Source organism: Salmo salar, chromosome 11 (genome assembly GCF_965601325.2).
Source record: "Salmo salar chromosome 11, fSalSal1, whole genome shotgun sequence".
In the NCBI taxonomy this organism is placed as follows: domain Eukaryota; kingdom Metazoa; phylum Chordata; class Actinopteri; order Salmoniformes; family Salmonidae; genus Salmo; species Salmo salar.
In genome coordinates, this window is record NC_138301.1 from 91252202 (window position 1) to 91266269 (window position 14068).

A 14068-nucleotide genomic window follows, 5' to 3' on the forward strand; every position below is an offset into this window, starting at 1 on the left:
CACTAAGTGTGTGTGTGTGTTTTTTTTCAGGTGTAAAGGCTAAGGTGGGCAGCGGTCCATTTGTTAAGGGTGCCACCCAGTTCCCCCTGATCCTGTGGCACCCGTACGCCCGTCACCACTACTTCTGTGTGCTGACAGAGAAGGAGCAGACGAAGTGGCACGCTGTGCTCCAGGACTGTGTCAGGCACAGCAACAATGGTGAGGAGCTGTGTGAACACATGACACAGTTAACACATACAGTACACACACACAGCCATTTGGTGGTTCTGAATGACAGGAAGGGGATGACAGGTAGGGAACAACAGACTCTCCCTCAGCTCCACCCTGGCCAATTATTGCTCTTCTGTTTTACTGCCATTGTTCACAACACAGACCAGGGTGTGTGTGTTTCACTATGTGAGCGTTTGCATACCATCTCAATGAGCTGTTCTATCAGTGAGAGTGAAATGCAGCCAGGCAGGAATGTTTTTTAAAAGTTATGACTTGGTTATGATAGTCTGGAGCGGTGTTCCTCAACTCTGAGTCCTGGAGGGCATGTGAGTGGCAGGGTGTGGCCTAATTCTTTATTACCCCAATTCAATAAATGTGAGCCTTGTCCAATCCAGAACCAGCCATAGGTTCCTATCTTCTTTCTGTAGCGCGATGCATCTACAAGTAAACAACCCAGACAGGATGCTCCATTAATCAGTCATTTGATCTGTACTGGCACACACACCAGATGAATACAGCCTGGTGTGGTGAGTGCAGGGTGCTACACAGTAAACATTGGTGTTGGATGAGGTGAAACTCCCCTCACCTCCCCACAATCACAGTAGTAAATGTGGAGTGTTTGTGTATTCTCCTACCTCGCGGAGCATATAAAGAGACTTATTTGTTTAGTATTTCATTAGGATCCCCAATTAGCTGCTGCTGCAGGGAAACAAAATACAACAAATGTAATACATAATACACATCACAGAATACAATGCAATGCATAATACTATACAGAATATATAAAAATGAGGGCTGTCAAACGATTAAAAGAATCGCGATGAATCGCTTTTTTTTTTTTTGCACAAATATGGTGCTAAATAAAGATTTGTCCATAAAAATAAAAGTTTTATTGAGTTATAAGCATGCTTTTAATGGCATATTCACCATAAACAAGTTAAGCAATACAAAAGTCCTCTAAGTTACTAATGCACCCAGTAGGGCTACTACCTCATACATTTTCTTGAAGTTCACAGACACACACACACACACACACAGTTAAAGCTTCAGCCATTCCAAATGATTGTTCTACCAAATACTAATTGGAGGGTTGGCTATAAGAAAGAAAATAACTGTCTCTATGGATACAAAGGGCATAAACCTGTCCAACAATGTCATGAATTCCACACATAAGCCTATGACCATAGACTTCAGTCATCCTCCTTTTTCTTTTCACTGAGCCAGTTGCTAAGATAAATAAGCATGTTGTCATTTTCAGATAATGAAGCTGCTCTTTTTCTGTACGATATGCACAGAGTGAAAACAACCTCTCAGTCAGGCGTTGCCAGGTACATTTGTGCAGTGTAGGCCAGCCTGGTGTTTGCCCCTGCATGCTGTGACCACCAATGTAGTGGACAGTCCTCCATTACATTTTAGTCATTTAGCAGACGTTCTTATCCAGAGCGACTTACAGTAGTGAATGCATACATTTCATTTTTTTTCTCCGTACTGGTCCCCCGTGGGAATCGAACCCACAACCCTGGCATTGCAAACACCATGCTCTACCAACTGAGCCACACGGGACTAATGTCCATGTTGATGCTGGGCTCTGCTTTGTAACGCTCCACACATTTTCTCAATGGACTCCTCTTCATCAGACTCAAAAGAACTCAACAAGAGGGCAGCTTTCTTCTTTGGTGGCTCTGACGGGTTGCTTTATCAGGTTGCTGTGCAGGCCTCTCTTCCTTCAGCAAGTTGCTGACCAAAGCCCACACCTCACCCCTCTCAGGTCTGGGAAGGCACTTCAGGTCCTTAAGGATTGGCCCCTTTTTTTCAATTTTTGCTTAAAATGACATACCCAAATCTAACTGCCCGTAGCTCAGGCCCTGAAGCACGGATATGCATATTATTGGTACCATTTGAAAGGAAACACTTTGGCTTTTGTGGAAATGTGAAAGGAATGTAGGAGAATATAACACATTAGATCTGGTCAAAGATAATACAAAGAAACACTTTCTTTTTTTTTGTACCTTGTTTGAAATGCAAGAGAGGCCATAATGTATTATTCCAGCCCAGATACAATTTAGATGTTGGCCACTAGACAGCAGCAGTGTATGTGCAAGTTTTAGACTGATCCAATGAACCATTGCATTTCTGTTTAGGATGTTATATCAAGACTGCCCAAATGTGCTTAATTTGTTTAACTTTTCATGTTCAAAACTGTGCACTCCCCTCAAACAATAGCATGGTATTCACTATAATTGCTACTGTAAATTGGACAGTGCAGTTAGCTTCAATTCTTGTTAATCTTTCTGCCAATATAAGATATATCTATGTCCTGGGAAATTGTCTTGTTACTTACAACCTCATGCTGATCGCATTAGCCTACATTAGCTCAACCGTCCCGCAGGGGACCCACTTATCCTGAAGAAGTTTTAAACCTTGGGTCGAATGCTGTGGCGATCTTCAGCCATGTGAGGTTGGTGTTTTCCTTTGGTTTCTCCAGGTCTATAAGAGGAGAGATGGTCGCCTCGCTTTGAGTTCTTAGGAAACTATGCAGTTTTTATTTTTATATTATTTCTTACATTGCTACCCTGGGAAATCTTAAGTCTTATTACATACAGCCGGGAAGAACTATTGGATATAAGAGCAACGTCAACTTACCAACATTGCGACCAGGAATACAACTTTCCCAAAGCGGAGCCTCTGTTCAGACCACCACCCAGGACAATGGATCTAATCCCAGTAGCCGACCCAAAACAACGGCACCGCAGACGGAGCGGCCACCTGGTCAGTCTCCGTAGACGTGCACATCACCCACCGCTCCCAAGTAGGCTACTAGCCAATGTCTAGTCTCTTGACAACAAGGTAGACGAAATTCGAGCAAGGGTTGCCTTCCAGAGAGACATCAGCAATTGTAACATTCTCAGTTTCATGGAAACATGGCTCTCTCGGGATATGTTGTCGGAATTGGTTCAGCCACCGGGCTTCTCCATGCATCGCGCCGACAGAGATAAACACCTCTTTGGGAAGGGGAAGGGTGGGGGTGTATGCTTTGACTAACGACTCATGGTGTAATCATAACGTACAGGAACTCAAGTCCTGCTCACCCGACCTAGAATTCCTTACAATAAATGTCGGACATTTTACCTACCAAGATAATTCTTGTCAGTTATAGTCACAGCTGTGTACATTCCCCCTCAAGCACACACCAGGACGGCCCTCATGGAACTTCACGGAACTCTATGTAAACTGTAAACCATATATCCCGAGGCTGCATTTATTGTAGCTGGGGATTTTACCAAAGCAAATTTGAGAACAAGGCTACCTAAATTCTATCAGCATATTGATTGCACCACGCGCAGGGGTAATACTCTCGACCACTGCTACTCTAACGTCCGCGATGCATACAAAGCCCTCCCCGCCTTCCCTTCGGCAAATCTGACCACGATGCCATCTTGCTCCTACCGTCTTATAGGCAGCTGGTCTGACCAATCGGAAGCCACGCTTAAAGATTGTTTTGATCACGAGGACTGGAATATGTTCCGGCCAGCCTCAGAACAACATCGACCTATACGCTGACTCGGTGAGTGAGTTTATTAAGAAGTGCTTTAGAGATGTTGTACCCACTGTGACTAAAACCTACCCTAACCAGAAACCGTGGATGGATGGCGGCATTCGTGCAAAACTGAAAGCGCGAACCACCGCATTTAATCATGGAACGAGGTCTGGAAATATGACTGAATATAAACAGTGTAGTTATTCCCTCCAAGGCAATCAAACAAGCGAAATGCCGGTACAGGGACAAGGTGGAGTTGCATTTCAACAGCTCGGACATGAGATGTATGTGGCAGGATCTACAGGAAATAACGGACAACAAAAAGAACCAGCCACATCACAGACACTGACATCACGCTTCCAGACAAACTAAACACCTTCTTTGCCCGCTTTGAGGATAATACAGTGCCACCGTCGCGGCTCGCTAACAAGAACTGTGCCCCCCCCCCCCCCCCCCCCACCACCACCACCTCTCATCAATGGCTGACGTGAGTAAAACATTTAAATGTGTCAAACCTCGCAGGGCTGCTGGCCCAGATAGCATCCCTATCCACTTCCTCAGAGCATGCACAGACCAGCTGGCTGGTGTGTTTACGGATATATTCACTCGCTACCTATGCCAGTCTGTTGTCCCCAGATGCTTCAAGATGGCTACCATTGCTCCTGTACCCAAGAAGGCAAAGATAACTGAACTAAATGACTACCGCCCCGTAGCACTCACTTCTGTCATCATGAAGTGCTTTCAGAGGCTAGTCAAGGATCATATCACCTCCACCTTATCGGCCACCCTAGACCCACTTCAGTTTGCATACCGCCCCAACAGGTCCACCGATGACGCATTTACCATCACATTGCACACTGCCCTATCCCATCTGGACAAGAGGAATACCTATGTAAGAATGCTATTCATTGACTACAGCTCAGCATTCAACACCATAGTGCTCATCAAGCTGGAGGCCCTGGGTCTCAACCCCGCCCTGTGCAATTGGGTCCTGGAGTTTCTGATGGGCTGCCCCAAGGTGGTGAAGGTAGGAAACATCTCTACTTCGCTGACCCTCAACACTGGGGCCCCACAAGGGTGTGTGTGCTCAGCCCCCTCCTGTACTCCCTGTTCACCCACGACTGCGTGGCTATACACGTCTCTAACTCAATCAGGTTTGCAGATGACACAACAGTAGTGGGCTTGATTACCAACAATGACACGACAGTCTGCAGGGAGGAGGTGAGGGCACTCGGAGTGTGGTGTCAGGAAAACAACCTCTCACTCAACGTCAACAAAACAAAGGAGATGATCGTGGACTTCAGGAAACAGCAGAGCGAGCACCCCCCTATCCACATCGGAGGGACATCAGTGGAGAAGGTGGAAAGTTTTATGTTCCTCGGCGTACACATCACAGACAAACTGAAATGGTCCACCCGCACAGGCAGTGTGGTGAAGAAGGCGCAACAGCACCTCTTCAACCTCAGGAGGCTGACAATGTCTTGTCACCCAAAACCCTGACTAACTTTTTACAGATGCTCAATTGAGAGCATCCTGTCAGGCTGTATCACAGCCTGGTACGGCAACTGCACCGCCCTCAACTGCAAGGCTCTCAGAGGGTGGTGCGGTCTGCCCAACACACCACCGGGGGCAAACTACCTGCCCTCCATGACACCTACAGCACCCGATGTCACAGGAAGGCCCAAAAGATCAAGGACAACACCTCCCTCCGAACCACTGCCTGTTCACAACGCTACCATCGAGAAGGCGAGGTCATCCTGACATGACCCTCCAGCATGACAATGCCACCAGCCGTTGTGCTCATTCTGCGCGTGATTTCCTGCAAGGCAGGAATGTCAGTGTTCTGCCATGGCCAGCGACGAGCCCGGATCTCAATCCCATTGAACACATCTGGGACCTGTTGGGTCCCAGATGTGGGCTAGGCCCATCCCAGATGAGGGCTAGGCCCATACCCCCCCCTTTGTGGAGGAGTGGGGTAACATCTCACAGCAAGAACGGGCAAATCTGGTGCAGTCCATGAGGAGATGCACTACAGTACTTAGTATCTGGTGTGGCCACCAGCTGCATTGACTGACTTTTGATTTTGACACCCCCCCTTTGTTCAGGGACACATTATTCCATTTCTGTTAGTCACATGTCTGTGGAACTGTCTGTTCAGTTTGTCTCAGTTGTTGAATCCTGTTATGTTCATACAAATATTTACACATGTTAAGTTTGCTGAAAATAAACACAGTTGACAGTGAGAGGACGTTTCTTTTTTTGCTGAGTTTATGTACATATTCTCATTCACCCCTTTTTAGATCTGTGTGTTGGGTAGTTGGAATTGTTAGACATTACTGCACTGTCGGAACCTGAAGCACAAGCATTTCGCTACATTCACATTAACATCTGCTAACTATGTGTATGTGTCCAACTTCAGCTTGAATCTTACCAGATAGGCAAAAAATCATCAGCTTTCCATCATCTGAAGGCGATGGCACAAAGCAGGCACCACTGAGCAAGTTCAGTCAAGTACCTGCAGTGGAAGATCTTTCAATCACTTCAGTCAATTATGAGAGACTTGTTGTACGCAGACAATTCACTCACTCGCATATTATAACACTAATGGTGTGATAGATTACCTGCAGGGCCCAGCAGTGCCCGCAGTTTCTCCAGTTCAGCTGTGGTTGGCATGGTGATGTTTTTCTGTTGGGCCAGAGCATCTCTGTGGTTGATTTCTGTGGACAAGCTTTACCATTTCCAGAGTGGAAATCCATCTTGTTTTGACATCTTGTGCAAGTGACTCCTTCTTTTGCAACTTGATATTGTCCTAGCTCTGCACCTTTTTTGGAGGGCTGTGGTTTGAAATGACCAACAATTTTTCAGCGTTTGGCTAGCAAGGGCATTGTCGAACCTGCTGTTCTGTAGGGACACTGATGGGCCTTTTTGGAGACTGTGCAGGGCAGGTTTTCAAAAGGCAGATGTCACTCAGATGCGGTCATGTTCTGTGCAAAGTGTGGTAACTTTGTTTTCAATGTTCAACTGCTTTGCAACATCCATGACATGCTCGGCGCACGTTTCAGCATAATGCATCTCTTCTGTGCTCTTATTTATTTATTTATTTATTTATTTATTTATTTTAAATATTTTTTTTTATTTATTAAAAAAAATAAAATGTTATGGTGCGCAGTAACCCCAGGGTAGTTGTGGTTACTCACCGAAGTCCAGTGCTATTGCTTGTGTTAGCTTGCTGCTCGTCGACTTGTCCATCGGTCTCCCGCGCACTCACTCTTCTAGCTTAGCCTGCCGACGATGTCCTCCATTGTTACTGGTAACGTTACTTGTATTGCTAGCATCAACGGTGTGTTTTGCTTGTAAATGATAACGAGGACTCGATGCACTTCGGTGATAAACAAATTCAGCATTGCGGTAGATGCAAATTACAGAGTTTTATCCAGAGAGCCACCTGGGAGGGATTAAAATTGAATTTGGCATATTGAAAGCCCCTTACTACCATTCCCCATCATTCAGTCATACAAGTAGCTAGCCAGTAAAGTGGTTGTCAAACTAGCACATCGGGTGGATGGGCTTGAATTTGAACTATGGATGGTTCAGGGGGTCAAACTAACAACGTGTTAATGGCGTCAAAAAAAAACTGACAGCCCTAATAAAAATGTCTGTCTCCTCCCTGTCCTGCCGTAAGGTGTGTTTAAAAAAAAAAAAAAATGTATTGCTAGCTTGAGTGGCAGAGTTCCATGTAGTCAAGGCTCTATTTAATACTGTGTTTCCCAGCCTCTGTTCTGGACCTGGAGACTGAAGAGACCTCTGGTTGCATGTCTTGTGTGGTACTCATGAGTGTCCGAACTGTGTGCCAACTGTTTGAACAGACAGTTCAGTACCTTCAACACCTCACACAAAGACCAATAGTGACGCAGTTAATCTCTCCTCTACTTTGAGCTAGGAGAGATTAACATGCATGCCAATGAGATTCGTGCTCCGTGTACATCTAAGTGCACTATGTGCTGCTCTGTTCTGGAGCAACTGCAATTTGCCTATGTCCTTCTTTGCCGCACATGACCACACAAGTCCAGGTGCGACAACAAGGGCCAGTAGGACCTGTCTGGTTGATTGAGATGTCAAAACAAAGCAGCACCTTATCATGGACAGACAACCTCTTCCCATTTTAACCACTGAATATGTTTTGACCATGATGGCTTGCTATCTAGTGTTACACCCAGCAGTTTAGTCTCCTCAACTTGCTCAATCAACACATTATTCAATAATAGATCTAGATGAGGTTTAGTGTTGAGCAATTGATTTGTCCCAAAAACTATGCGTTTATTTGTTTTGATATTTAGCACCAGCCTATTGCTAGTTACCCATTCTGAAACTGACTGGAGCTCTGTTAGAGGTGTCAATTATTTCTTTTACTTTCGTACCCGACGTGTATACTGTTGCATCGTCAGCGTACACACAGGCTTTATTCAAGGGCAGTGCAAATGTATTTCAAATAAAAAATACTTTTTAAAATAAGTAATCAGACCCTTTGCTATGAGACTCGAAATTGAGCTCAGCTGCATCCGGTTTCCATTGATCATCCATGAGATGTTTCTACAACTTGATTGGAGTTCACCTGTGGTAAATTCAATTGATTGGACATGATTTGGAAAGGCACACACCTGTCTATAGAAGGTCCCACAGTTGACAGTTCCTGTCAGAGCAAAAACCAAGCCATGAGGTTGAAGGAATTGTCTGTAGAGCGCCGAGACAGGATTGTGTCAAGGCACAGATCTGGTGAAGGGTACCAAGAGCACAGTGGCCTCCATCATTCTTAAATGGAAAAAGTTTGGAACCACCAAGACTCTTTCCTAGAGCTGGCCAAACTGGGCAATCGGAGGAGAAGGGCCTCAGGGAGGTGACCAGGAACCTGATGGTCACTCTGACAGAGCTCTAGAATTCCTCTGTGGAGGTAGTTGTCCTTCTGGAAGGTTCTCCTATCTCTGCAGCACTACACCAATCAGGCCTTTATGGTAGAGTGGCCAGTCGGAAGCCACATGACTGCCCACTTGGAATTTAACAAAAAGCACCTAAAGACTCTCAGACCATGAGAAACAAGATTCTCTGGTCTGACGAAACCTGATCGAGCATCTCTGGAGAGACCTGAAAATAGCTGTGCAGCAACGCTCCCCATCCAACCTGACAGAGCTTGAGAAGATCTGCAGAGAAGAATGGGAGAAACGCCCCAAATACAGGTGTGCCAAGCTTGTAGTGTCATACCCAAGAAGACTCAAGGCTCTAATTGCTGCTGAATGTGATTTAACAAAGTACTGAGTAAAGGGTCTGAATACTTGTGTATGTGTTTATTTATTTTTTAAATGGCAAAAATGTCTAAACCGGTTTTTGCTTTGTAACGTAACAATGTGGTTAAAGTCAAGGGGTCTGAATACTTTCCCAAGGTAATGTATGTAACTCTCAATCCATGATAAGGCAGAGGATGTGAATCCGTAACGTCTTGGTTTTTCTTTCAGCAATAGTTTATGATCAATGATATCAAAGCTGGACGGAAGTATAAATCTTATCAATTTATTTCAGCCAATCAGTCATTTGTGTAAGTTCTGAGAATGTTGAGTGTCCTTCCCTATAACTTTGCTGAAAGTCTTTTTCCAATTTGTTTAATGTAAAATAGCATTTTTTTATATAAAAAAATTCCAAAGTTTTCTATGCATCGGTAACATGCCGATTTTATAGTCGGCTGTTTGAACTATTTAAAGGGTGCTTTGTTATTCTTGGGCAGTGGAATGACCTTTGCCTTTCTCCAGGCCTGAGGGCACATACCGTCTTCGAGGCTTAAATTCAAGATTTGGCGAACAGGAGTTGCAATGTATTCCAGTACTGACCTCATGAATTGACTATCCAGATTTTCCTCTTCCACACCCACATTGCCGCACTCAACTACAGTGCTTGCCTTTCATTATTTTGTCCGATATGCATGAATATGAAGACTAAGTTTGCTAATCTTGTCAACAAAAAAGCAATTCAGGTGGTTGGCAATATCAAAGGGTTTTCATTGATCTGTTCTAATGAAGGATGGAGCCGAGTTAGCTTTATAGCCTAGAATTTCATTTAAGGTACTCCAGCGCTTTTTACAATCAGTTTTTATATAATTTTATCCTGTTCCACAGTGTGGTTTTCCCCAACAATCATTGAGGGGCTGCACGGTGCAGCGAGGAGCGCCGTGGGAGAGAGGGGGGTGTTACGGGGGTGACGAGAGCCTCCGTTGGTTCGGCGCTCCAATGTCGTGGAAACCCAGCGGTGAGGTGTTCCCCTGTTTGGGACAGAGGACACATTCTGGCTGAAAGTGGACATGGGTAGAGGGACTGATGTTGGCGAGCACTTGCCTGGCATCGGGGTATCCAGGACCAGAGTGGGCTCCTGGGGTCAGATAATCCACTTCCAGCGGTGCAAATCTGTTTGCCAGGTGGAATGGATCCTCCAAGTCACGGCTCGCTCGTGCCCTTTAGTGTAACCATCTCGGCCCAGTCTCTGTGGTGAAGTGCAGTTGAACAAGCCACCTTCTCTGAGAAGTGGGACAGATAAACTTCGCCCAACTCTCCACCACCCTGGGCGAGAGATGTTCAGTGCAGAGATATTTTTAGCCTGGGCTATAGCTACGTTGGTGAACTCCTCAATAAGGCTCTGATTCAGCTCATCGGATAGCCGGCGAACGTCCTTCTGTAGCGGCCCGATGTCACACCAATGGCACTTCCACTCTGTCCCTTTTTTGGTTAGTTAACATGTCACAGCAGCATTGGACAGTCAATGGCCATTGGATCGCCATCGGTAGCAATAATGGTAAAAGCCACAGCTAGCAGCACTAGCTTAAAATAAAAAAGTCCATTAGGGCAGTGTGTTCCATGAAGTGCTAAAATAAGCTACAAAAAGATGTGCATCGGTCTTGCTTTGACTTTATTTTCTTACAGTTGTTCAGTTTTAAACTCTGGCATTCCATGTCAAAAGAACTCTAATCGGTTGACTGTCCTATGTGACATCAGAATTACTGAGTGAGTTTTCCGTGATGAAGACGTAGAGCCTGACCAGGAATGTAGTCAATATGGGATGCCTACCAAATGGCGCATAGTGCTCTCTATAGGCAATAGGGGTCCATTTGGGACACAACCATGGAGAAGTGAGAAATTGAATTAGATGCTGACCACACCAGCCGCATTGCGTGAGCGTTGCAAAAAAGTAAATTTACACTTTATTCAATCATTTCATCCGAACTACGTGCGAGCTTCAACGAGTGTCTGCGTAGTCAGGTGTTAAAATAGAACTTGATCTATTTTAAACACTTGACACGCTACAAGTCCTGTGTCTCCCATCTCATTGGTTTTTATGAGCATATACCCACGGTGAATTTGTATATATATTTCACCTTTATTTAACCAGGTAGGCCAGTTGAAAACAAGTTCTCATTTGCAACTGCGACCTGGCCAAGATAAAGCAAAGCAGTGCGACAAAAACAAGTTACACATGGGATAAACAAACGTACAGTCAACACAAAATAAACATCTATATACAGTGTGTGCAAATGGAGTAAGGAGGTAAGGCAATAAATAGGCCATAGTAGCGAAGTAATTACAATTTAGCAAATTAACGAGTGATAGATGTGCAAGTAGAAATACTGGTGTGCAAAAAAAGGTAAATAAATAAAAACTGTGGATGAGGTAGGTAGTTGGATGGGCTATTTACAGATGGGCTGTGTACAGCTGCAGCGATCGATAAGCTGCTCAGATAGCTGATGCTTAAAGTTAGTGAGGGAGATATGTCTCCAACTTCAGCGAATTGTTCCAGTCATTGGCAGCAGAGAACTGGAAGGAAAGCCGGCCAAAGTAGGTGTTGGCTTTGGGGATGACCAGTGAGATATACCTGCTGGAGCACGTGCTATGAGAGGGTATTGCTATGGTGACCAGTGAGCTGAGATAAGGCGGGGCTTTACCTTGCAAAGACTTATAAATGACCTGGAGCCAGTGGGTTTGGCGACGAATATGTAGCGAGGGCCAGCCGAGAGCATACATGTCTCAGTGGTGGGGATATATTGGGCTTTGGTGACAAAACGGATGGCACTGTGATAGACTACATCCAGTTTGCTGAGCAGAGTGGAGGCTATTTTGTAAATGACATTGCCGAAGTCAAGGATCGGTAGGATGGTCAGTTTAATGAGGGTATGTTTGGCAGCGTGAGTGAAGGAGGCTTTGTTGCTTAATAGGAAGTCGATTCTAGATTTGATTGGAGATGCTTAATGAGTCTGGAAGGAGAGTTTACAGTCTAACCAGATACCTAGGTATTTGTAGTTGTCCACATATTCTAAGTCAGAACCGTCCAGAGTAGTGATGCTAGGCGGGCAGGTGAGGACAGCGATCGGTTGAAGAGTATGCATTTAGTTTTACTAGCATTAAGGAGCATGTGGAGGCCACGGAAGGAGTGTTGTATGGCATTGAAGCTTGTTTGGAGGTTAGGTAACACAGCATCCAAAGAAGGGCCAGATGTATACAGAATGGTGTCATCTGCGTAGAGGTGGATCAAGGAATCACCTGCAGCAAGAGCGACATCATTGAGAGATAATTAATGAGAAGAGACGGCCCGAGAATTGAACCCTGTGGTACCCTCATAGACTGCCAGAGGTCCTGACAACAGGCCCTCCGATTTGACACACTGAACTCTATCTGAAAAGTAGTTGGTGAACCAGGCGAGGCAATCATTTGAGAAACCAAGGCTATTGAGTCTGCCGATAAGAATGCGGTGATTGAGAGTCGAAAGCCTTGGCCGGGTCGAAGAAGACGGCTGCACAGTACTGTCTTATCAATGGCGGTTATGATCTCGTTTAGGACCTTGAGCGTGGATGAGGTGCACCCGTGACCAGCTAGGATACCGGATTGTACACCTGAGAAGGTACGGTGTGATTCGAAATGGTCAGTGATCTGTTTAACATGACTTTTTAGAAAGGCAGGGCAGGATGGATATTGGTCTGTAACAGTTTGGGTCTAGAGTGTCACCACCATTGAAGAGAGGGCTTTCCATTCTTTGGGAATCTCAGACGATATGAAAGAGGTTGAAATGACTAGTAATAGGGGTTGGAACAATGGCGGCGGATCATTTTAGAAAGAGGGTCCAGATTGTCTAGCCCAGCTGACTTGTACGGGTCCAGGATTTGCAGCTCTTTCAGAACATCAGCTATTTGGGTGAAGGAGAAGCTGGAGGCTTGGGCAAGTAGCTGCGGGGGGGTGCAGAGCTGTTGGCCGGGGTTGGGGTAGCCAGGAGGAAAGCATAGCCAGCCGTAGAGATGCTCATTGAAATTATCGAGGATTTATCAGTGGTAAGTGTTTCTTAGCCTCCTGGGAGGAGGTGCTCTTATTCTCCATGGACTTTAGTGTCCCAGAACTTTTTGGAGTTGGAGCTACAGGATGCAAGTTTCTGTTTGAAAAAGCTAGCCTTTGCTTTCTTGACTGACTGTGTCTATTGGTTCCTGACTTCCCTGAAAAGTTGCATATTGCGGGGACTATTCGATGCTAGTGCAGTACGCCACAGGATGTTTTTGTGCTGGTCGAGCGAGGGCAGTCAGGTCTGGAGTGAACCAAGGGCGATATCTGTTCTTAGTGTTACATTTTTTGAAAGGGGCATGCTTATTTAAGATGGTGAGGAAATTACTTTTAATTAAAGAACAACCAGGCATCCTCTACTGACGGGATGAGGTCAATATCCTTCAAGGATACCCGGCTAGGTCGATTAGAAAGGCCTGCTTGCGCAAGTGTTTATTATTTTTATTTTTTTATAAGGTAGCGTTTGACAGTGAGGGGTGGTTGTTTGACCGCGGACACATAACGGGTGCAGGCAGTGATCGCAGAGATCCTGATTGAAAACAGCAGAGGTGTATTTGGAGGGCAAGTTGGTCAGGATAATATCTGAGGGCGCCCATGTTTACGGATTTAGGGATTAGGAACCCACCTGGTTAGATTGAGGGCATCTACCTTAAATTGTAGGACGGCCTGTGTGTTAAGCATATCCCAGTTTAGGTCACCTAACAGACAGAACTCTGACGATAGATGGGGGGGCAATCAATTCACATATGGTGTCCAGGGCACAGCTGGGAGACGAGGGTGGTCTATAACAGGCAGTAACAGTGAGACTTATTTCTGGAGAGTTTCATTTTTTTATATTAGAAGCTCGAACTGTTTGGGCATAGACCTGGAAAGTATGACAGCCTGCAAAGTTCTATCTCTGCAGTAGATTGCAGCTCCTCCCCCTTTGGCAGTTCTATCTTGACGGAAAACGTTGTAGTTGGGG

The 14068-nt window shown here is 45.3% G+C and overlaps 1 protein-coding gene across 1 annotated transcript in view; it reads left to right on the top strand.

The window, feature by feature from the left end:
• Positions 1–14068, top strand: part of LOC106563126 (protein Niban 2) — an 85069-nt gene that overhangs the window by 13691 nt on the left and 57310 nt on the right. The window contains exon 5 of the mRNA XM_014128360.3: positions 31–198. Coding sequence (XP_013983835.3) covers positions 31–198 — 168 coding nt within the window. The remainder of the gene's footprint in view (positions 1–30; positions 199–14068) is intronic.